This window comes from Calliphora vicina, chromosome 1 (assembly GCF_958450345.1).
Source record: "Calliphora vicina chromosome 1, idCalVici1.1, whole genome shotgun sequence".
NCBI lineage: Eukaryota > Metazoa > Arthropoda > Insecta > Diptera > Calliphoridae > Calliphora > Calliphora vicina.
Genome location: NC_088780.1, coordinates 129,378,823 through 129,404,007, shown reverse-complemented (window position 1 = coordinate 129,404,007; position 25,185 = coordinate 129,378,823). Strand labels below are relative to the sequence as shown.

The window sequence follows — 25,185 nt, the reverse complement described above, 5'->3', positions numbered from 1 at the left end:
ATCAATAAAACATAAAATTAAAAAAATTAACATTACATTCAAATAGTCTATCGTTAATACTTACGCGTATGTCAACAATTAGAAACATGTAAGTGGAAATCGTGTTCAAATTTATAATACAGTAACACCTTGATAATCCGGACATCGTTAATCCCGATTATACGGCATCTTTATAACTTAATACTCCAAAAACTGTTTGAATATTGAAATTCTCCTTTCATTGGCACCGAATATTTATGCTGACATCTTGTGATCTATTTAATGACAACATGTAAGATGACAAAATGTAGATTAATTTATGTAAACTGCCTTTATGGAAAAGGCATTATGTTTTCCTGATAGTGGATACATTTTGGCTCTGATGAAATATTCATAAACTTTGATCAGAAAATAAACTTTTTAAACTAAATTGTACAATCTTCAATATTTCAAATATGTAAACAAATTCCTCAATTGTAACATAAATGTGAAGTTGGCATCTCTTTTTTGTACGGGTAAATTATTTAGTCATCCTAAAATTATGCTTTAAAACATACATAAAAGTAAAATTGTATTTTTTTAAAATTAAATTTTTTTATTCGTTAATAACAAAACTATTAAAACTAAACAACAACTAACAATTTGATCTAAACAATCGATCGATAACAAAGGAAAACCTTTTTAATGTCTTAGACACGCTTGTTGGCTGGCAAGTAAGTGCCGGCTGGTTCAGAGGATGGGTAACCACCATTGCTGCTCACGGGAGCTCTGGAGGCAAAGTCCAAAACAGGGGCAACACCACCATTATGGCTGCTAGATTTACCGCCCAAACCTTCATATTGACCTTGGATGGCACGTTGGGCATTTTCGGCATCAGCGGGAGTGCGGTATTTGACAAAGTGAACTTCGGGTTTGTTGGCGTTGTTCTTGTTCAAGGAGTTCAATTTGTTGGCCAAATCTCCAATATCGGCTTGTTTGTTGAGGACATAGATGGCAGTACGTTGTTCACCGGCAGATTTGGCCAATTGGAGGGCAGCATTTTCAAGACCAGAGTTTTCGGGTCCCTTGATGAAGATGACACGTAAGCCGCTTTTCAAGGAGTTGGCCAATTGTTTGTTGGCATTGTTGTCATCGAAAGCACCTTCGGGGGCAGAGTAGGTGAAGAATTCCTTTTCGAATTCAGCAGGGCCAGCAGCAGGAGCACTATAATCGTTGCCGCCAACAGGACCAGCTTGAAAGCCTTGTTCACCACCATAACCAGCAGAGGGGGCAGCACCGAAACCTCCGGAGCTTACACCACCCGATTGTCTTTCATAATCATAACCCAAACTGGCAGCATAAGCAGTTGCCAAGCAGCAGAGAACCTGAAGAGGAAACAAACATTTAGTTTAGACTTTGAAATTAGTATATAACAGAAAATATTCAGAGAGAAAAGAATAATTTTTTCCAGAAACATTTTTCGTTTGATCATAAAAAGGATTTAAATACTTACAATAAAGGCACGCATTGTAATTTTTTTGATTGTTGTTTAATGTTGTATGTTTAACAAGTGATTGTTTACTGTCTTCTAGTAGCACCGTGTGCCAATATTTATACGATACTAAAGCAAATATGATTATTATTATTAATATTCGGCAAATGCATTTGTGCTAAAAATAAATGATAAAACCAAAATAATTTTTAATTTATCCTTGATCGTTTCAGATCAAAGAGTTATAAGTTTTGCTGTATTTGTTTGAAGTTTGAAGATGAGATGCAAATTTACATAAATACAATATTAAATATTTTAATATGTATCACATTGTGTTGCTGTTTCTATTTAGTTTTAAATTTCTATGAGTTTTTTGGTCAAGTTTGCTGTATTTGTCTCAATTTTACTTGTCAACACATTGAAAGAGCAGTAATTTGTTTGCTTCAAACCAAAATACCAACATAATTTTTAACTATTTTGTTTGTTGTTGTCCATAGTCTTTAACCTCTACCCTCATGTTGTTAGTGATTCTTCTTGTTGTTTGATTTTGTTAAAATCTTAAATAAATTTACACATTTTAATTTAGTTTTTATATACACCATCAAAAAAGATGGGGGAATATTGATTTTGTCATTCCGTTTGTAACACATCCAAATATTTGTCGCAGGCCCACATTAGTATACATATTCTAATGTATACGATCTAGATATGTCCGTCCGTTTGTCTACAGATAGGGCCCAAACGAAAGGAGCTGGATGAAATTTTTCAAAATTACGCTCTGTTGATAAGGTTTATTTGATATTAAAAATAGGCAATATTAGACCATGATTTCACCTAGCCCCTGAAATACTTTTTGAGCCAATCATAAATATGTTGATTATGTGCCAATGATGATAAAATTTTGCACAAATTAGTTCTTAGTACTCTGAAATTATGCTGTAAGGTATGGCGAAAAGCGGAAAAGCATAAACAAGGGTTATATGAACCTTAATCATTGTACCTACATTTGTGAGGATCGGTCCATAATTAAACCAATTCCACATATAACATCAGAAAAATATTTTATTGTCACATATTGATGGGTGGGTATACACAATTCGGCATAGCCGAATATAACATTCGTATGTGTTATTTTTAATTTGGTGTGTTATTTGCTTGTATTTTGATTATTCAACTCAAGTATCAATTTATCTACAACTTGATCTAGTTTGTATTATTGATATATTCTAATTGGATGCAAATTAATCAATTAAGTTAAATATTATAATTTACAAAATAAGTTGTTTAAGTGATAATTAGATAATCTTAACTGTTTTACTAATCAGTCTAATGATTTTATCCAAAATAACTAAATGAAGCTGTCTAAATAATGTGGGTGTCATGAATGTTTTACAATAAACTACTGTCAACATACTCTGAGAATTCTGTGTTTTAGTATATTTAATTCTAAAATATATGATTGTCTATCATGGAATTAGTTTCTAATTTTAAAAATGTTGAAATTGATGCGACTTTTTATGGAACGGCTGCACAATTAATCTTCAAAGGGAATATTGATCAAAATCCCAAAAATGAACTGAAACGTCCAACAAAATGTTTGTGCATTTATAAGTGTTAGTGGATCCCCAAATATTTTATAAATAGAAATGCGTTAAAATGTTGTGAATAATCGTCCAAATATAAATAATAAGGTTGCTAGGAAATGTTTATATGTGTATATAAAACATATGCTGCTGCTATGATAGTTTTTCTGTTAGTACTACTGTTAATTGTAAAAATTAGTGCATAAATGTACAAATAGGTTCATAAATGAACGATTAATAACACTGTCCAACAAATTTAGACTTTTTGATTGGAACAGAACAGCGACCCTATAATTCAGAAATGGCATGTTGGGTAGATCATTTATGTAGAATAAACTCCAACTGGTCTGCATTTTTTTTATAGTGGGTCAAAGTTTTAATTTTTTTATCGAAGGGAAAAAAATGTTGTAATTTAATGTCAAAGAGAATTTTTATTGTCAGAGTTATATTGTGGAATTTTATGCGGGTCATTTTCATGGAAGATCTTAACCCTCTAGCTCCTCTCTTTAGGGGTCAATTTGACCCAGAAAATCAAAAAAATTCCTTTCAAAAAGAACATTTAAGGATTAAAATATTCTACGAAAATTTTAATCAAAGATACCAAAGTTGTAAATAAAGCTCTTTACTTAGTCCACAGTGTGGACTAAGAAAACCAAATAGACTCAATTTTATTAAATAACATTTTATTAACATCTTTGTTACATTTATTTGTCGCCATAATCAGGTTAAATGACATCATCAGGCTCATCTTCATCCTCACTTTGACTTTAGGAAGGAAGTGCTATTGTTAGGAAGTGCTTTAAACCATTCATGGTAAATTTATGGTATATGTATGTTCTTAAATTTCTGGAACTTTATTGGAAGTTGTGATAGTAACTACACGGCTCGGACAACATTTCGAGGTTTCATGTTTACTTTGGTGAAGTTTTATTGCACATTCAGGAGATCGTCTTTGTATGAGATATTCAGATTCAGAAAATTCGTCAATATTATATTCAGATTCAGTAATTTTTAATAATTTCACGTACCAAAAATAATAGACAATCAAAAATCAACAAATCCACAAAGTGCACTAAGGTATTTGAAAAAGGTGTTTTGATAACAAGTGATGAAATTACTCGCTAGATTTTAGCTGATCACTTATCTGAATTCACTCACTCAATGAATTTTAATATTTGGTTAGAGCACAAGGGGTTTAAGTGGTCATGTACCCATTATGCTCAAGTGAAACAGGTATTTTAATGACAAGTGGTAGAATTGGTCGTCATATCCCACTAACGGATGAGAATCCTACATTCAACTCTTGTTCCACAAAGTGCACTAAGGTATTTGAAAAAGGTGTTTTGATAACAAGTGATGAAAATACTCGCTAGATTTTAGCTGATCACTTATCTGAATTCACTCACTCCATGTGAAAAATGAATTTTAATATTTGGTTAGAGCACAAGGGGTTTAAGTGGTCATGTACCCATTATGCTCCAAGTGAAACAGGTATTTTAATGACAAGTGGTAGAATTGGTCGTCATATCCCACTAACGGATGAGAATCCTACATTCAACTCTTGTGGTATGAAGTTCACTGAACTTCATCTACTAACGCCATATGTTAACTCAATTTTAGAAAAAGGCTCTAAGCCCATCAATTGAAATCAAATCATAATATTAATGTTGAAACTTTTTTCTGTGTAGTATTATATTTTAAGCCAACATTTTATGGTATCAATTTATATATCAATTATTATGGACAATTATTAAAATAATAATGTAAAAGTTTAGGAATATGTAAATTATCCATTATAATTATAACCTACATCACCATAGCACATAGGTCTGGCGAACCACTTTTTTTGGCCAAAACTAAAATATTCACTTATATACATAAATTCATACAAAAGATACAATTAATAAAAAAAACATAAATTTTATTAAGTTTTAAAAAAATTAATTTGTTTCTTGTTTTTCACTTCCAATCTGCCAAACTCTGATTAAATCACAATTTTTGAAGCACAAGTTTCCTTAAAAAAAAATTGATTTCTTAAAAATAAGTAAAAACTAGCAGAAAGTTATTGATGATTCGTAAGCACAAAATATCACTGTAATTTTGTGCGTTTTTGGTTCGTTGAAATCGGTAGAAATTTTGTAAGTTATATACTATAATTTTTTTATAAAATTTAAAATTTTAAAATTTAAATACTTACCATTGTCATTAATATCCATAATTAACAGATTTAAAAAGTTTTTTTATTTTCGTGTAACATGTGACTCAAATAAAACAAAAAACTGCACTACGTGTTTCAGTTTACCACTGCACTTTAAACATTGAACTTTCTCACTTCATAGAATAACGGTTAATTGAACTTTGTTAAAACAAATTATTTTTTTTGTTTATGTGAAGTGTTTGCTACTATATTCTAACAACAAATATAGGAAAAGAAGTTTTGAGTTTTGGCCAAAAAATGTGGTTCGCCAGACCTATGTGCATAGTGGGGAGGGTATAATGCGTTTGTGCAGATGTTTGTAACGCCCATAAACATTAGTCTAACACCCACCTCAACCGATAGACTTAGAATCACTTTCTGAGTCGATTAAACAATGTCCGTCCGTCGGGCTGTCCATGTAAACCTTGTGCGCAGAGTACTGGTCGCAATTTTGAAGATATTTGGATAAAATTTGGTATATATAATTTTTTCTACCATAGGACGGAGCCTATTCAACTGGCATTATTTCACCTAGCCCCCATAAAATATACTCCCGAAATTGGACTGTATCGTTCATACATGTTTAATTTACACATGTATCTACACAAAATTCGCTGCATATAAGTTTTATTTATACAAAATTCATATCACCAAATTTTGTTACGATCGGTCCATAATTACTCATAGCTCGCATATAGACCCGCTTCCGAAAATCACTTTAACGTGCATAAATCTCTTAAAAATGTTGGTATACAGACAAAATTCAACATAAATAACTTTTATATAGACATAAATCACACGACCTAAATTCATGGTGATCGGTCCATAATTGGTCGTAGCTAGCATATATAAGGCCCACTTCCAAAATTCACTCACGAATATAAATTATTGATATTTTTAAAAGAAAAATGCTTTTGCTCATTTACTTAGCGTAGGGTATTATATGGTCGGGCTTGATTTTCTTACTTGTTTTTTCTTCGGAAAATTTAAGTCCTTTCGATTTAAATAAAGCTAAATTTACAGAGCTATGTCTGAGTTTTTTGATTATTCTTCGAAGTACATAGTAAGACATTTTTAATAACTGTTTATTATCTTGACATTCCCTCTCGGTCTCACACTGAACTTTTTGGGCAATTCTATGAGAATGACTGAAAAAACAAAAACCCTTGAAACTTTTTTTCAAGATTTGAATTGGAGAAAACATTTACTATGTGAAAGTAGTTAGAGCTTATTACAACATTTTAAAGGCAAAAAAAATAGTTTAAACTGACTATATTTAATTTTTTAATTTAATTTGTATGTTTTAGGCTAACATTGCGCCGAAAACTAAGCTCCCAATTAGCATGTAGTATGAAATGAATTTGACTCTGATCGTTTTTTGTATTATCAAATTGTTTATTGAAATCGAATATATATTTTCTGTTTATATTTTTAGTTTTTGTATACATATGTATATTTAATAGAGTGTCCAAAAAACCGGCAAATTTAAAAAAACCGGTTTCCGGTTTAACCGAAACATTGTGTTTTTGAAAAACCGGTTGCGATTATTGTCTTCAAAAAAACCGGTTAACCGGTTTATAGTAAATTTTTTATTTATTTTTGAATTCTTTATGCAATTATTTTATATCTTTTACGAAATGTTGTCAAATGCTACAATCTATATAAATAAAAATCAAATGTCGTTCGTTGGTAATTGCATCAGTAGAGAACGGCCGGTCCGATTTAGACAAACATTTTTTTTAAAATGTTGGCCATAGCCCAACTTAGGTTTTTACGGAAAAATTGGCCACGCCCACTTTTACGCCCATTTTTTTCGATTTATCTAAAATCGGAAAACGGCTACATCGATTTGGCTAATTTATTGTTTAAATGATCATAGTAATCAAATTTAAGTTTTTACTGAAAGAAATTCTTTTTTCGATATCTAAAACCGCAGGACGCCTGGACCGATTTAACTAATTTTTTTTAATGTTCGCAATACATAGTCCGCAAAAGTTTTTACATAAATAAAAATTGTCCATGTCCACTAATACAACCAATTATTAAATACATCGGTCTGTGATCAATCATATTTCAGACCAAAATTCGATTAATTATATAAAAAACTCACAATAGCTTAAATCGATAATAACTTGGCCAATAAGCGTTTAATCAAGAAAAGGAGCTCGATCTGTGATCACGCACATTTCTGACAAAAAATCGATTTTTTATATAAAAATTCAAAATATCTAAATTCGCGAATAACTTGGCCAATAAGCGTTGAATCAAGAAAAGGAGATCGATCTGTGATCAATCATATTTCTGACAAAAAATCGATTTTTTAAATAAAAACTCAAAAAATCTAAATTCGCTAATAACTTTTTTTATATAAAAACCGTAAATATCTAAATTCGCTAATAACTTGGCCAATAAGCGTTGAATCAAGAAAAGGAGCTCGATCTGTGATCACTCATATTTCTCACCAAAAATCTATTTTTTATATAAAAACTCAAAATATCTAAATTCGCTAATAACTTGACCAATAAGCGTTTAATCAAGAAAAGGAGCTCGATCTGTGATCACGCACATTTCTGACAAAAAATCGATTTTTTATATAAAAATTCAAAATATCTAAATTCGCGAATAACTTGGCCAATACAAAGATGAAAAAACTGGTAGACCGGTTTCGGTTTTGGATACTCTAATATTTACAGAATATATATATTGCTTTACTATAAGAAAAATCTGTCACGTACGATATTAAATTTTATTTATTCTAAAATCATACAGAGATTGTTTTTATTTAAATATGACGGATTGTAAAGGAAACGCCTCTCACGATTCGCAAATTTCGCAAATTACTTCCGTTTTATGTCACTTAATTCGCTCGATATTTTGGACAACAATGTTTCGAAAGAATTTTTTATTATGAAACATAAAGACCAAAATATTTTTCAGATACTCTTATTTTTGCATAATTTTCCAATCTATATACGTACAAATGTCATGTACCATGAAATGGAATTGCCCATATGTTGTTAACTATATAACAGTATATAATTAAGGAAAATCGTTAGACAATTGAGATATCTTTGTTTTTTTTGAGTAATATGCTGTCTTTAAAAGAGAGGGATTGTTAGGAAAATATATTGAAACTAGGAGACATAAATATGCATTACTATGAGACCAATATTGTAAAAATTGAATAAGCGGCTAAAAAGTTATATGTAATTGAAATTGAGCTATGCAAGACAAACCAAGCGAATTTTTTCAAAAAATTATATATAAAATATTTGATATCAATAAAATCTAACACATTCAGCGGTCTAAAAAATTATATGTTTTCCCAAAAATATAAAATTCTGAAAATTACTCAATTTTCAATTTTTGTTCCATGACCTGTCACAGAGTGTGTCAAAGGTGTAATTAACTAGTCCCTTTTATATACAATTTTATAACTAAAACCAGTTCCTAATTTCGAGGAACCTTTCCTTTCCTCTAAGCTAGCTTTTCATAGGAAAGCAATTAAAGGTTTTGTCGTGTTTTAAATGTTTTTTTAGATATTGGCTACTTAAAGCTAATATCAAGTATTAGGTTTTACCTATCTAATCTCTACTTTAATTTATTTCTTAATTTGTATACAATATTTTAGCTTATTAACTTATGCAAACACCATTTGAGGTCTCAGTATTTAGGTCGTTTCCTTTATGTGATCATAATTACTGTCATAACATTGTTTTTAGTGCATAATTTGACACTTGTTTAATGACAAACTATAAAAATCTTAATATACAAATAAAATTTCTTAATTTTTATTTGCATTTTTAATAAAAAAATACATTTATATTTACTTAAATATATTAAAATTTGAAAAAAAATAAAAATTTAAATTGTCACAGTTATTTAACGACTCCTATTGATGATTTTATTATCGAAAATTCCTTCAAATTAAATTTATAGTTTTTATGTTAAAACAACCACCATGATATTTTGCACTAATTTTATGAATAAAATACACTGCAGGCACGGGAATTGTGAATTAGTGAAATAATAAATTTATAAAACAATAATATAAACCTAGAAGGTTTAATCAGAACAAATTTTATTAATGTTTTAAATTGAATATTTAATTGTATACATAACAATGGTTTAAAATTCCACTAATTAAAGCGACAGATACAAAAAAACATTAGTATAAAATTTAAGCCATATTAAAAACTATGTTTTTCTTCTAACATTTATACTTTTTATGTTTGTTATGAAAGTGTCAAATAATTATTGTCTTTGTGTGTGTCCCTTTATAAACGAATTTTTACGATCATGTCGGCTTCTTTTAAGTTTGTTAATATTTTATAGATTTTTTTTATTTCCAAATGAGCCGTATTTTACGAGTTTTAAATAAAAACGAAGCTAATAGACTAACAACGGTGGCTGTTTATTTCTTCTCTTTATTCGGTTATTAATTCTTATATTTTAATAGAAATATTGGTTTTAGAAAACAAAGACATATTTAATAAAAAATATGAAATTTTATTGATAGTAATGGGTGATTACCAGAAATTTAAAATGGCGTTAATGTATATAAATCAAGATTTCAATAATTTAATTGAGTTCTACTATTTTACAAGTATGAATTTTGAATGAATTTAAAAATATGAAACATGTAGTAACTATTAAATTCAAAATATTCTGTAATTTTTTTTTATAAAAACCGATGAAAAGTCTTACTAAAAAACTCTGACTTGTAGATTGGCGCCTTTCAACCATTTCAACAATTTTATTTTATAAATATGTACTTAGTATTGCATTATATACATCTATGGGAATTACATATAAATATTCGAAACTTTCCTTTTCTTAGGGAATTGACCTTTTGACCCAAAAATATTGAACTCAATTCAATTCCTATTGAAATTTCAATAATATGAGAGAAAATAAAAATAAGGATTATAATAGGTCTTCTAATAGAGACTTCCGAACTTTGACAGTTGATAGCTGCCATGTTGTTGAGGCTACACCTGTTGACTTGGCTGTCCTTTATTAAGGCCTAGTTTTGTAAATCACGTCACTAAAGTGATATTTATGATAAAAAAAAAATTCACATTAAGTCTGTTTTGCCAAATTATTTGGTACGCCAACAAACAAAATACCAATACGCCAACAAACAAAATACCAATACCAAACCAATGAAACTTGAAAAAGTTACTGATGTTAGCCAGTCCATCACCGATAACGTTGACCGCTATATATGGATGATTTCAATAGCTTGGCCAATAGCTTTTAATCAAGAAAAGTAGCTCGATTTGTGATCACTCAAATTTCTGAACAAAAATCGATTTTTTATATAAAAACTCAAAATATCTAAATTCGCTAATAACTTGGCAAATAAGCGTTGAATCAAGAAAAGGAGCTCGATCTGTGATCACTTATATTTCTGACCAAAAATCGATTTTTTATATATAAACTCAAAATATCTAAATTCGCTAATAACTAATAACTCGATCTGTGATCACTCATATTTCTGGACAAAAATCGATTTTTTATATAAATGCTCATAATAAATACGCTAATAACTTGGCCAATAGCTTTTAATCAAGAAAAGTAGCTCGATTTGTGATTTTTTTATATAAAAACTCGCAATATCTAAATTCGCTAATAACTTGGCCAATAAGCGTTTAATCAAGAAAGGGAGCTCGATCTGTAATCACTCATATTTCTGACCAAAAATCGATTTTTTATATAAAAACTCAAAATATCTACATTCGCTTATAACTTGGCCAATAAGTGTTTAATCAAGTAAAAGATCTCGATCTGTGGTCACTCATATTTCTGGCAAAAAATCGATTTTTTTTATATAAAAACTCACATTATCTAAATTCGCTTATAACTTGGCCAATAAGCGTTTAATCAAGAAAAGGAGCTCGATTTGTTATCACTCATGTTTCTGACCAAAAATCGATTTTTTATATAAAAAAAACAAAATAGCTAAATTCGCTAATAACTTGGCCAATAAGCGTTTAATCAAGAAAAGAAGTTCGATCTGTGATCACTCATATTTCTGAAAAAAAATCGATTTTTTATATAAAAATTCAAAATATCTAAATTCGCTTATAACTTGTCTAATAAGCGTTTAATAAAGAAAAGCAGCTCGATCTGTAATCACTCATATTTCTGACCAAAAATCTATTTTTTTATATACAAACTCAAAATATCTAAATTCGCTAATAACTTGGCCAATAAGCGTTTAATCGTGAAAAGGAGATCGATCTGTGTTCACTCATGTTTCTGACCAAAAATTAATTTTTTATAAAAAAAAACTCGATTATTAAAATCGTTAGTAACTTAGCCAATAAGCGTTTAATCAAGACAAAGAGCTCGATCTGTGATCACTCATATTTCTGACCAAAATTCAGAATATCTAAATTCGCTAATATCTTGGCCAATAAGCGTTTAATCAAGAAAGGGAGCTCGATGTGTAATCACTCATATTTCTTGACAAAAATAGTTCAATCAAGAAAAGGAGCTCGATCTGTGATCACTCAAATTTCTGACCAAAAATCGGTTTTTTATATAAAAACTCAAAATATTTAAATTCGCTAATAACTTGGCAAATAAGCGTTGAATCAAGAAAAGGAGCTCGATCTGTGATCACTTATATTTCTGACAAAAAATCGATTTTTTATATAAAAAGTCAAAATATGTAAATTCGCTTATAACTTGGCGAATAAGCGTTTAATCAAGAGAAAGATCTAGATCTGTAATCACTCATATTTCTGGCCAAAAATCTATTTTTTTATATAAAAACTCACATTATCTAAATTCGCTAATAACTAGGCCAATAATCGTTTAATCAAGAAAAGGAGCTCTATCTGTGTTCACTCATGTTTCTGACCAAAAATTTATTTTTTATATAAAAAACAAAATATCTAAATTCGCTTATAACTTGGCCAATAAGCGTTTAAGCAAGAAAGGGAGCTCGATCTGTAGTCACTCATATTTCTTGACAAAAATCGTTCAAGCAAGAAAAGGAGCTCGATCTGTGATGACTCATATTTCTCAACAAAAATCGGTTTTTTATATAAAAACCCGAAATATCTAAATTCGCTAATAACTTGGCCAATAAGCGTTGAATCAAGAAAAGGAGCTCGATCTATGATCACTTATATTTCTGACCAAAAATCGATTTTTTAAATAAAAACTCAAAACATCTAAATTCGCTTATAACTTGGCCAATAAGCGTTGAATCAAGAAAAGGAGATCGATCTGTGATCACTCATATTTCTGACCAAAAATCGATTTTTTATATAAAAACCCGAAATATCTAAATTCGCTAATAACTTGGCCAATAAGCGTTGAATCAAGAAAAGGAGCTTGATCTGTGATCACTCATTTTTCTGAACAAAAATCGGTTTTTCATATTAAACTCAAAATATCTAAATTCGCTTTTAACTTGGCCAATAAGCGTTGAATCAAGAAAAAGAGCTCGATCTGTGATCGCTCATATTTCTAGCCATAAATCTACTTTTTTATAAAAAAACTCACAATGTCTAAATTTGCTAATAACTCGATCTCGATCTATGATCACTCATATTTCTGACAAAAAATCGATTTTTTATATAAAAATTCAAAAATAAAAGATAGCGAAATATTATATTGTTTGGTTCTAATTGTAATTAAAATTGCGAAAAATATAAATTAACCCTTTAGAGAACTTTGGGTCCAAATGACCCTCAACTTTTAAAATCATGAAAACCCCAGTCAAATTGAGGGTCATTTTGACCCCTAGTACTTTGAGGAGTTAATTCCATGTTTGCACTGTTATTGTAAATTTTAGACTTTGAGGTATATTTTTCGCAACTTTCATTAAAACGGCACAAAAATATGATTTACCTAACATTTTTTCAGGATGATTTTTTTACCAATGTTCACCAAATTGGGGGATGAGACTGGCAAAAATCCAACTTTTGTTTATTAAGGGCCACCGTATTGTAGATAGAAGGACGTATGCATGTAGATTCTTAACTTGTTTCTTGAAAAGATTTTTCATATAAACAATTTCGATCAATATTTAGAAACTTTGTATTTTAAATCGCATTTTTACACGTCCACATATTTCGAAAGATACTTATGATGATTATATGATACATATATATCCTTCTTCTGAAATTATTATATTGAATATCTTGCCAGTTACTAACTTTGAAATTAAAAAATACATATAAATTTTCGAATTATTTACATTAATTTTTATTTTATTAGCTTCTAAATAATGTAAAAAAAATTAACAGACTTAAACTAAATAACAAATCAATAACTAGTAACAATCAGTTTAGAAACGTCTGCCAGGGGGCAAATACGCCGATTGGGGAGGAATGTATGAGTTGCTAGGACCGGCTGAGTTACCGCTGCTGGATTGACCAGCTGGGCTGGCAGGAGCCTTCGAGGCAAAGTCCAAAACAGGGGCAGCACCACCATTAGAGCTGGAACTAGTACCGGGCAATGAATCGTATTGTGATTGGATGGTGCGTTGGGCATTTTCAGCATCAGCTGGGGTACGGTATTTGACAAAGTGAACTTCGGGTTTGTTGTTGTTGTTCTTGTTCAAAGCATTCAACTTGTTGGCCAAATCACCGATGTCAGCTTGTTTGTTGAGGACATAGATGGCAGTACGTTCATCAGCAGCAGATTTGGCCAATTGAAGGGCGGCGTTTTCGAGACCAGAGTTTTCGGGTCCCTTGATGAAGACGACACGTAAGTTTTTCTTCAAAGCACCAGCGATCTTGTCAGCAGCATTACCATCATCAAATGCACCTTCAGGGGCAGAGTATGTGAAGAATTCCTTGTCGAATTCGTTGCCACCAACTGGGCCGGAGTAATCATCTTGCCCAGCACCGCTGTTACCACCATTGCCTACGGCTCCCGAATAGTCACCAGCACCAACACCACCAACATTACCGCTTTGAGGTGAGTAATCGTATTGAGCAGCAGCTACCGCAACTAAACATAAAACCTAAATGGGTGAAAACAATAAATTTAATTAGTCCTCTTACGTTCCAATATGATGATTGGTATTGATTGTGTTTTTTTTTTGTTTCTCTTTTTTTCCGATGAAAACTTACCACAAAAGTACGCATTTTCACGTGTGTTTTAGCAGGTTAATCCGTATTGATTGAGAGTTGAATTGATTGTGATTCTTCAACCCAACATGCTGGCGTCTTTATACTAGTTTCCAAACATATGGGTGACATGGTCATTTCATTAAGCACCATTAAAAATTGTTCGATTGTTTGATTTTCACACTGTATATTGTTTTTTGTTGTTTCCATAACAGATTATGAATAATTTTTTTTTGTTATTAATGTTTGATATTGTTGTTTGGGTCAGACTAAGGTACAGAAGCACTTGAAATTTGTTGTTGTCGATGCTTTTCTATTTTTTTTAGTTAAGTTCAAATAAGATACCTAAACAAGATTCAATAAATTATTAAGGGAATTTCTGAAATTTGATATTTGTGTTAACACTATCAAGGTTTTAGAAAGTCTATAAACTAAATTAGATAAAATCTAAGAAAATTATTTTACATTTGAATATTAATGTTTATGTTTAATACAATACATATTAAGTAGTATGCATATATTTCTAAATTTTCTTTTGAAAGAAAATCTAGTTTTAGGTTTTTCATATCTATGAATTTAATCTCATTAATTCTTAACCTACCCCAATATTTTAAACACTTTATTGTGTTAAACTAGTTTTAGTCTTTAATTGTTTATTTTATTTCATTTACTATCAAATATTTATGTTAATTTATTTTTCTTTTATAAACTAACAATTTATGCCAAATTTATTCATAAATTTTATTGTGACTATTTTTCGGCTTTGTACAATTTTGCAAACAGTTTGTTTATTTTTTGAATATTGCTTGTGGGTGCAAAAAATAACAATAATCATGAAATTTATCAGAGCCGTTTCGCATAAATTTATGGATGGGGTTTTACGTGTACGATAAACATTATGTTTTGACCAGATGTTAAATGTTGTCTGAAGATGTTTTGTATATTTACTTGAATTTATTGCTTTGAAATTAAAGAATAAAAATTTGAATAGTATTCTCTTCATTTTAAAGAATAAATTTGTCAGTATTTTATGTGCGAGTTTTATGTTAATGATATTTTCGGTTTATTTCGGTAAGGGTAGTTTCAGTTATTTTGGTAACGGTGCTTTAATGATAACGTTAATTTTTAAATTTATTATCAAATTTTCAAAAATCAAAATAAGCTAATATAGGTGGTGTAAGAGTATCTAAAACCGAAAACCGAGTTATTCTTTGCTGTAAACTCGACAGTTTCCTTTAACATTTCGGTTTTTTTACCAACCTGTTTTTTTAAACAGTTAACCACTTCAAAGAAATATATTTGCCAAAACTTATTTGAACATATTTTTGAAAAACTTTATTAAAATTTTCAAAAGTATTAACATATTCGTTTTTTATAGAAAATTGTAGCATTTGACAATATTTCCTAAATGATATAAAAAATTTAATAAAGTTAAATATTAACAAATGGCAAATTTTGCAAGGATTTAGTATACAATTCTCAATAAATTGAAATAGGATGGCAACTGATCCCCACTGATCTGGTTGATAAAAACAACAATTTTTTTTAGTGTAAATGTTTCCCTATTTTATAAAATTCGCAAAATTTTATGCTATTTTTTGATAAAAATTTGTTTTATTACTATTTTAAATATTGTGTTTATTTTTACGAAATAAAAAGTGACGAGATTATTTTCCAAAGCGATTTTTATTTATTATTCTTTAATAATATCAATTTGATACATTGCGACTAGTCTTAATTGACAAAGATTGCGACTAACGTAGCATTAAATTCTGAAGATTTCTATAAACTCTATTATTGAAATCCAAAAGTAATATTTTCAAAGTAATTGCAGTTATTTCCTAAAGGATAGCTTAGCGGTAACGATAGTCGAGCTGAAAGGTTATAGTAGGAGAAACAATAGACTACCTTGCAACCTTGAAAAATTGTAAATTTTCATTTCGCTATCTTTAATTTCGCAGTTTACATAATTTTACAGAGCTTTCAGGAAATATATAATGAAATGTTTCAATATTTTCTTACAGAACCGGCAAGTTTTCCCAAACAACAAAAATATGTATTGGAAATAAAAATAAAGCAAAAACCTTACAATCCTAACTATGGTGATCTTTTTTTAAAACTTGTACCGTTGATGTCTAATAAATTAATTATCAATATGTTAAGTTACCGATTTTTTGTACGAAACAATAGAAATTATACAAAATTGGGAATATTTCAAAACATCTTTTTTCGACTTAAGCTATTCTGCCATACGGACACAGATATGATCATAACCAGCGCTAAAGCATCTGATATTAAAATTTTCAGTGAGTCTAATAATCTTTTCATTAACTAATTCTATACCCGCAAGAGAATGAAGTCTCTCAGCCGAAAAAAACACGAAAGATTATAAATTAACTTTAGTAATTTATTCTGCGATATTTGCAGATTTGTGGACCAAATGACAGCATGGAAAATTAACTTTAAAATTAATTTTTTATTGATAATGTTCAGTCTTAAATTCCTGTTTATAAAGGAATATAGTATTCGAGTTAGTACGTTTACCTTATTTGTTATATACGGTATGCGGTCTTTAAATATAATTTTAGGGTCAAGCATACATAACACCTAGATATTTAACTTTTTGTTCCCATTGGATGGAATTGTTTTTTTTTTGCGTTTTGTAGTGAAATATATTGCCTGAGTTTTATCAGAATTTAATATAATTTTTCCTTTGTTAAATTCTGATTGCAAGATTTGAAAATTAGTAATTACATCTGTCGACAATATTTCGGAACTGCGAACCGCTGTTTTATCAACCTCATAAATATACTCAATCTCGAACTGGTCAGGCATTTAATTTGGAATCGTTAATTATTTTGACATAATTATCTATATATTCTTTGTCACTAAAAGTATTTGCACTTTTGTGTCTGCTGCGACCGAGAGTTTTCGACTACTAGTCGCTACGATTAACGGTGAGCACAACTGAGTCATACAATCGATTTTTTCTGATTGGCCACATCGGAAACGAGATTTGAAACTGTTAAGCTTTTTTGTGCTTTTTATTTATTAAAAAAAAAAATATCCATCTAATTCTTTGGAGAGATTTCGACAACATATGCTATTGCGTAGTCTGCCGAGACAGTCACAAACATGAAACCGTGTTCTATAAGTTATGGGAATGAAATTATATATCGCTCCAACACATTACTATCTTATATTTTCTGAAGCCTAGGCTAAGCAGCGCACAGTGGGGCAGAATCAAAATTTTTTGGAAATAAATCTGGCATTTATAAATAGCTGGTTCGATCGGAATAAAATTAGACGTGGGCGTTGACATGTATTATTCGAGGAAATCCCGTAATTCCTAAAAATTGGAGCGAAAATCCCAAAAATGGTATTTTTAACAATTTTGCCCATAGGGTTCACATTTTCTTCGGGGCTGGGAAAATACTTTGGGGACGGAGTTTTAAAGTGGCTATTTTCTAATCTAAGGAGTGAGATCGAAAAATTCTTAACACACGTTTTTCATTACATTTTTTAACCCAAGTATTATTTGAATTTTTTTTTGATCAAGTTACCTTTGAAAAACATGTCAGTTATTATGTGTAATGTCAATTATATTAATTTTTTTGTTAATCTGATTAAAATGAGTGACCAGAAAAAAGTGCGTACTGAAATTATTAAATATTTTCAACAAAACCCAACTTGGTCTTACAAAAAGTTGGCCAAGCATACAAAGGTCTGCCGTCAAACTGTTTCCAATGTTATTAAACAGTACCGGGAGAACTTGTCAGTTGATAGAAAACCTGGTTCAGGTAGAAGGAATGGTCCACATGATGTTTCTAAAGCCAAAAAAATAGAACGCATTTTCAAAAGAGCTCCCAACACATCCGGTAGGAAAGCAGCCCGGTTAGCTCAGTGCTCGGACTATTTGGTACGAAAAGTTAAAGCTAATGCAGGTTTAAAAACATACAAGGCTCAAAAAGTTCCTGACAGGAACGCTACTAAAAATTTAGAGGCCAAAAACAGAGCACGGAAATTGAAGTCAAGTTTTATAAAAAAATATTCTTGCTGCATAATGGATGACGAAACGTATGTTCTGGCAGATTTTTCGCAACTTCCAGGTCAAAAATTTTATGTTGCTGATGCTCGAGGGAATGTTGAAGAAAAGTTTAGGACCCAAAAGCAGACAAAATTTCCCAGAAAGTTCTTGGTATGGCAAGCAATATGCAGTTGCGGCAAAAGAAGCCACTCATTTGTTACAACGGGCTCTATAAATACCGAAATTTACATCAAGGAATGTTTACAAAAAAGGCTGCTTCCATTCATAAGACTTCCTAATGTGTCCACTTATTTTTGGCCTGACTTGGCATCCTGTCACTATGGCAAACAAGCCCTTGAGTGGTACAAGAACAATAATGTGGTATTTGTACCAAGAGAGGCAAATCCTCCAAACTGCCCGGAGCTAAGGCCAGTGGAGAGATATTGGGCTCTTGTTAAAAGAGAATTGAAGAGTACAAAAAAGGTGTCCAAAAGTGTGGTAGATTTTAAACGGAGATGGACTACATGTTCGAGCAAAGTGACAGAAAGCACTATAAAAACGTTAATGGAAGGGTTTCCGAAAAAGGTTCAAAATTTCATCACTAGTGATTAAAACTATAAAAATAATTTTTTTTGTAAATTGTAATAATAATTTCAATCAAATAAAAAAAAAATTAAAGCTGTAAGTTTAGTGGTTTCTTTTTTATAAACATATATGTATGTTAAGAATTTTTCGATCTCACTCCTTAATTGAGAGATTGATTTGAATTTTTTTTTGTAAGACCAAAAATTAACTTATCTATACAAAATAAATTAGTTTGGAATAAATATGGATCAAATTGTTCCTAATATTTGCAAACCTATTAAAATTTAGTTTTTTTCAGATTTTTCCCAGCTTTGGGATTTTGATAAAAAAATAGGTCGAATTCCGAAGGGAGTAGGGGCGACATGTTCCAAAATTAGGACATGTTTTTTATACCAAAATGTTCCCCGCACGCAACGAAAAAATATAATTGTGCATGTTTACTGTAACCATTTCAAGATTGTTAAAAGTTTTTTTAACAATATTATAGTCACAGTAACTATTTACATGATTGTGGTATCTATAATATGGTTAATTTACGATTCACATGATTGTATCAACCATATATATGGTTACAGTAAACAAATATATGTTTGTGACAACCATATTTATGATGAATAATTTTATCAGAGAGCAACATAATATGGTAAGTCCTTCATCATATAAGGTTGTCACAAACATATACATACTTGTTTACTTTAACCATATATAATGGTTGTCACAATCGTGTGAATCGCAAATTAACCATATTATTGTTACCACAATCATGTAAATAGTTTTTCTCTGCGTGCGTAAAGATTACTTACAGAAAAACATAAAATTGTTATATGTTCTTAAAGAAAGTTTTTTGTTTAATAAAAAAGAGTAAAGTCACCTTTTCGCCCAAAAAATCGTTTATCCATAATTGATATTGCTGTGACTAACAATAAAAATTAAAGTCCATTCGGTCCAAAAGTACGATCTATATTTTTTTAAAAACGGACCAAGTTATGGCAAAATTTTAAAATCTCAATTTTGAAATGCCTATAACTCGGAAATTATAAGAGATAAATAGCACATACAAGCATGTTTTTCAAAACCTAACCGAGTGCTTTTAAAAGATATATTTTTGAAATCGGATGTTAAACAAGAAAATGGCATGTGTTTAGCTATGGAGAATTGTACAATATATGGATATTAACATAAATTTTCCGGTAGAATATTTGCTAAAATCAGTTAAAAACAAAAACGAATAATATAGAATTACCAAAAACAAATAAGCATGACACATAATGAAATAGTGGAAGAAAAGTGGTCCAACATTGAAAGAAAAATTAACAATTTCTTTTAAATTTATTCTGATCACTGCATATCAACCCATCAGCCAGCCAGCCACACGAGTTTTCTAATCTTTGACTACAAAATTGAATCAACTCAGAAAATGATTCCAATTCATTTTCTAATATATTGATACAAAATTGTAATTACTTATAACAGATTTAAGGAGTATACAAGAACCCCACTTTATGCTCCCCTCATGATAAGTTCTGGCAATTATAAAATATTCAATAAATTTATTATGGTTGTTGTGGTGGAATTCCCAGCATTATATATGCATGTTGTTTTTGTAAATGCCAGTTGTCACAATTTAAACAAAATATCGTTAATTGGCGGCAACATTTTCTTTTAGAAACTCAGCAGACAATGACTTTGTATCTATATCTAAATTATTGAGCGTGTTTGTGTATCAATTTCAATGTATTGGAATCAATGTATCTCTATATTATTTACTTAAGTATCTATGTATAGGTTAGTATTTAGATGTTTTTTTTTCTATAAATTTTGTTTAGCTGTTAAAGGGGCGGTGTTAAATAAAATGTTTTCATTTCTTTTGTTGTGTTTTTTTTCTGGGTTTTTGCTGATGGGTTTTTAGTTTGGTTTCGGTTGTTGTAATACAAATCGAACTGATGCCGTATTGGTTAATTAATGCATGTTTATGCAAATTTTGATCGATTTGTTAATGTTCACTAGAAATTTTTGAGATTTGATTGATTTTCTGATTCGCTGGGTGTTGCTGTATTTATTTTTGCACATTGTTAATTTTTTTTCTTTTGGTGTTTGAGTTTACATTATAATCAAAAAACTATTGGATTTCAAAAAGCTGCATTGGTAAGAAAATTTAAACCCCTTAATGGTTTATATTTATAAGAAAAGATAGAAACTACTATTTTAAATTAACTAACTAACTAGCGTGGGTTTTTTTATTATTTATTCTTATCACTTCCATAGCCATCTTCTTACTAGGCCTTAATGCTGCAATAATTTTAAATGATTTATTGAATTATCCATTTAGATGTTCATTTAACAATAGTTAAATTAATTATGTAGATTATGTACAATTTTTAGTTTTAGACTTTTTTTCTGTAAAAACACTGTTAAATATCATATTGCATTTATAATTAATTTTGATTACAACATGTTTTTTTTTATTAAAATTTAAATATAATGAAGAAGACAAAAAATTCATTGATCAGCCAGTTGGTTAAAAAAAAATCAATTTAATATGTCAAGGCCTGTGGGCTACTACTTAATTGTATTCGTGGGTTATAAGAGTGAGACACCTGTGACTTGTGTATCTGTTTTTACTACAAATAGACACGTTTTTATAAAATAAAAATTCAGTGGAAAATGATCAGGCAATAGCGACAGATTAAAACCCTTTTGAATTAATATATTAAAACTTAATAATAATAAAAACAAAGTGAATTTTTTTGAAGTTACGACCAAAATAACTTATTTGCAGTTAAAAAATTGAGTATATCGCACTCGTTCAACAATACTGTATTAACTCAACATTTTTTTTATTTTATCTTTTTGGCAAAAACCAATACATAACACTATCTGCAGACAATGAACAAATAAAATGGATATGCAGCGGAATGCAAGACTTAATGGATTTTATTAATATTGCGGAATTTTCGTTAAAAAAAACTTTCTGAAGCATTAAGAAAACAGTCGTTTGTCTCTCCTGAACACTTACATGTTTTTGAGTTAATAGAGTATTGTTGAACGAGTGCGGTATGTGTACATTCTAAGTTGATTTTTGAAAATAATAAACTAATCTGATGCACATTCCTTTAGTTTTCCTTCAAAGAACCTCAAACTATTATATCAGTAATGAAATCTTACTAATTTTTAAAAATATTCATGGAGATTTTTTAATTATTAGTTTAGTAATCTAATCTTAGTTTCTTTATCTTTGTTTATTGTCTTTTCCCCCTCATCTATTCGCACATGCGGTATATTTTTTTGGAATTTTATTGAACAACATAAACATATTTTGGTTTAATTCATAAACTTTGAAATGTAAAAAGATTTATCACGCTTATAGAAACCGATCTTAAGAAAATTTAGTAGCGCTTTCAATAATAGTTATGTACACCGTAATTAACGGTTATCCAGACAATTTTAACTTTAAAACTCGCCATGTTAGAGTCAACGGATACTGTCATATACCAATAGATTCTCATTGAAGTGCTCTTTCAGAATCTACGGATGTTAAAACAACGATTTCAACTAAATTTTTCAACCCAAAAATAAAAGTTCGGTTGAAACTCTTAAAAAAGGGTTTTAATTAACCGTCATAAAATAAAACTCATTTAAGGAGTTTGTCACATTCGCAATTCTAAGCGATATAAAATCAATAAAATTTATTATTTTATTAAATTATTTAATAATTCCGACTAAGTTACCTTCACCAAATTATATTTCAAAATACAAATTAAATATTTTTAGGTAAACAAAATTAATTTTGTTTTCAAAAATTATTTTTTTAATTTTTTGGAAAATTTTTTTTTCGAATTGTTATTTTAAATTTCTTTTTTTAAAATTAAAATTATTATTTTTTAAATTTAAAAAAAATATTTTGTTTTTTAAATTTTTTTGGTAAAAAAAAAAATTCGGGTTAAAAAATATTTTTTCCGATTTTGACCAATTGTAGGTCCAACTTACTATGGTCTTATATACGCCATTTCAATGGTCTTTGAAATATCTATCATTAGATATCCATATTGTCTATATTAATGACTTATGGTGTTTTCTTTTCTGGCATAAATGGTGCATTTTTTCTGCCTTTTACCCTTCTTTGTGTTCTTTTCTGAAAAAATGTTGTTTGGTGGTGTTCTTTTCTAATAATGTTACCCTAAAACTAGTGTTTATAAACCGGTTAACCGAAAAACCGGTTTTTCATCGAAATCTCGGTTTTTTGCGAACCGGTTAATTTAAAATGTTGATTTTCGGTTAACCGGTTTATCCGGTTTTTATCACTCGGTTAACCGGTTTTTAAAATTTGGGACTAAAATTAATAAATCTCACGTTTTTGTGCATTTTCAATATTCATTATATACACATTATTGGTCTGAACTGAAACCTTAACAGCTGATTTACAATACAAACCTCTTTAGATTAATATTTTTAATCTAAATAGTAGAGAATGATGAGTTTACTTAAAAACTTTTTCACAATAAATTAACATAATGAAACTATTAAAAATTAAAATTAAAGTCCTCATAATTCTATAAGTTTTGGTTAAATCTTACTTATGATTCATTAAAAACTTAGTGATGATTTTACCAAACCTTAAATTGAAATCGATGTACATGCCTTCTTTCAATAAATTTGACTTCATTAGCGAGTTTTGTTCTTAAAATTTAAATTTATTAATCATTTCGTCAGCTTTTGAGAAATATTACAGGAGAGACAAAAAACGTTCTAAAATCCATTATTTGAAATATTTTGGAGTCTGATAATGGAGTTTTTTATAATGACAAATAATCACAGCTAAGAAGTGTGTTTGCATCATATGGATCCTTTTTTTGGACTTGTAGCATTTTCTGTTTCATATCAGAAAGTCGATGTGATAATAAATTTCAAAATTATCAAACATTTAATTAAACAATTTATGATTTACATTTTTTGGTTGAAATTTATTGAATAAACCAATAACACTATGCAACAAATGGAGACTTTTGGAAAAACACAAGATCATGACAGTATAGGTTTGACTCTACTACCAAAGGGTAGTACAACCCTATACTCAGTTTGCCCATTTTGGTGACCGATTTTTTTTTATGGGCCCCCAAAGTTTCTGAAAATCAGTGGGGCCTCTAAAAAAGGTGTCATCAGGTTTTGGTTAACAGCTAATTCAGACTTTGTGCTACGGCTTAACTTTATATGGCAATAATATAGCTAAGAGTCCGCCAAATAAATTTTGTTAAAATTTGTTTCCAAAAAATAGCTTTTTCGTGCACTTTTGTTGAAAAAATATAGGAAGAAAATTTTTTTTTTTTACTTTTTTTAGAATAACTTCCAGGGACTCCTAATTTTTCAATAACAATATCTCGCAAAGTTGTAGATACGGTAAATTTGAATAACTCTTGTGAACATATCAATGCATTCTGAATGTGTCTAGTCACTCTACATAGCACATAAAGATCACTTTGTACCTTAACAATTTTCGTTTTTCCTATTTTTTGACGCTAAAACAAAGATTTTTTTGTAAAAATAGTATTATCAAGTCCACACTTCTATGTTGTGCTGTATTATTTACTCGGCTGAGGTGTTCGGAATGGGGATCAGTGGGTGGACCTTCAATGTCACACATTTATAAAAAAATTGCCAAAAAGTCATTTATGATCCGAATGAGCTGCAATTTCAAATATAGATAGACCTTGAGAAGGTCTACAAAAAATATGATTTTATCTGTAGTTATCTCTTTTAGTTCAAGAGATATTTGGGTTTAATATTTTTTTAAATTTTGCCCCATCTTTTTTTCGTATTTTAAATTTGATGGGCCTACGAAAGGTCGAAATTTGTTTTTTTATATATGACGTATATTTGCGATAAAATTCTAAAGAAAATAAAACAAATCTGATAACAATTATTTCGTCCCTATAAAAAGTTACACGCATCCAAAGTTGAAGCATCTTTTTATATATTTCAACTTTGTATGCGTGTGTTTTTTAAGTTTTTTCCCAAAAAAGTCCCCATATTTTTTCATTTATAAAAAACTAATTTTCTTCGGGACTATATAAATTTTTTTATGATCTGGTAAGAGAACTTAATGCAAAAACATATAAGGTAAAATTTGACTAACTGAAGCGGACATTGTACCCCCCAGCCCTATCCAAACTTGGGCAATTTTGAAAAAAAAAAAATTAGGTTTGAGTAAAAAATTCTAAAAACGCAAAACACCGAACCTCAAAAGCTCATCA

The 25,185-nt window shown here is 29.6% G+C and overlaps 2 protein-coding genes across 2 annotated transcripts; both read right to left on the bottom strand.

The window, feature by feature from the left end:
• Positions 1-668: 668 nt before the first annotated feature.
• Positions 669-1,486, bottom strand: LOC135952765 (uncharacterized). The gene is made up of 2 exons (XM_065502713.1): positions 1,472-1,486; positions 669-1,343 (listed from the first exon to the last, which is right to left on the bottom strand). Exons 1-2 carry the CDS (start codon positions 1,484-1,486, stop codon positions 669-671), a joined length of 690 nt encoding a protein of 229 aa, XP_065358785.1.
• A 12,004-nt stretch (positions 1,487-13,490) lies between these two features.
• LOC135957360 (uncharacterized) lies at positions 13,491-14,343 on the bottom strand. The gene is made up of 2 exons (XM_065508093.1): positions 14,329-14,343; positions 13,491-14,219 (listed from the first exon to the last, which is right to left on the bottom strand). The coding sequence occupies exons 1-2, from the start codon at positions 14,341-14,343 to the stop codon at positions 13,539-13,541; spliced, it is 696 nt and encodes a 231-aa protein (XP_065364165.1). The 3' UTR covers positions 13,491-13,538.
• Positions 14,344-25,185: the final 10,842 nt, after the last annotated feature.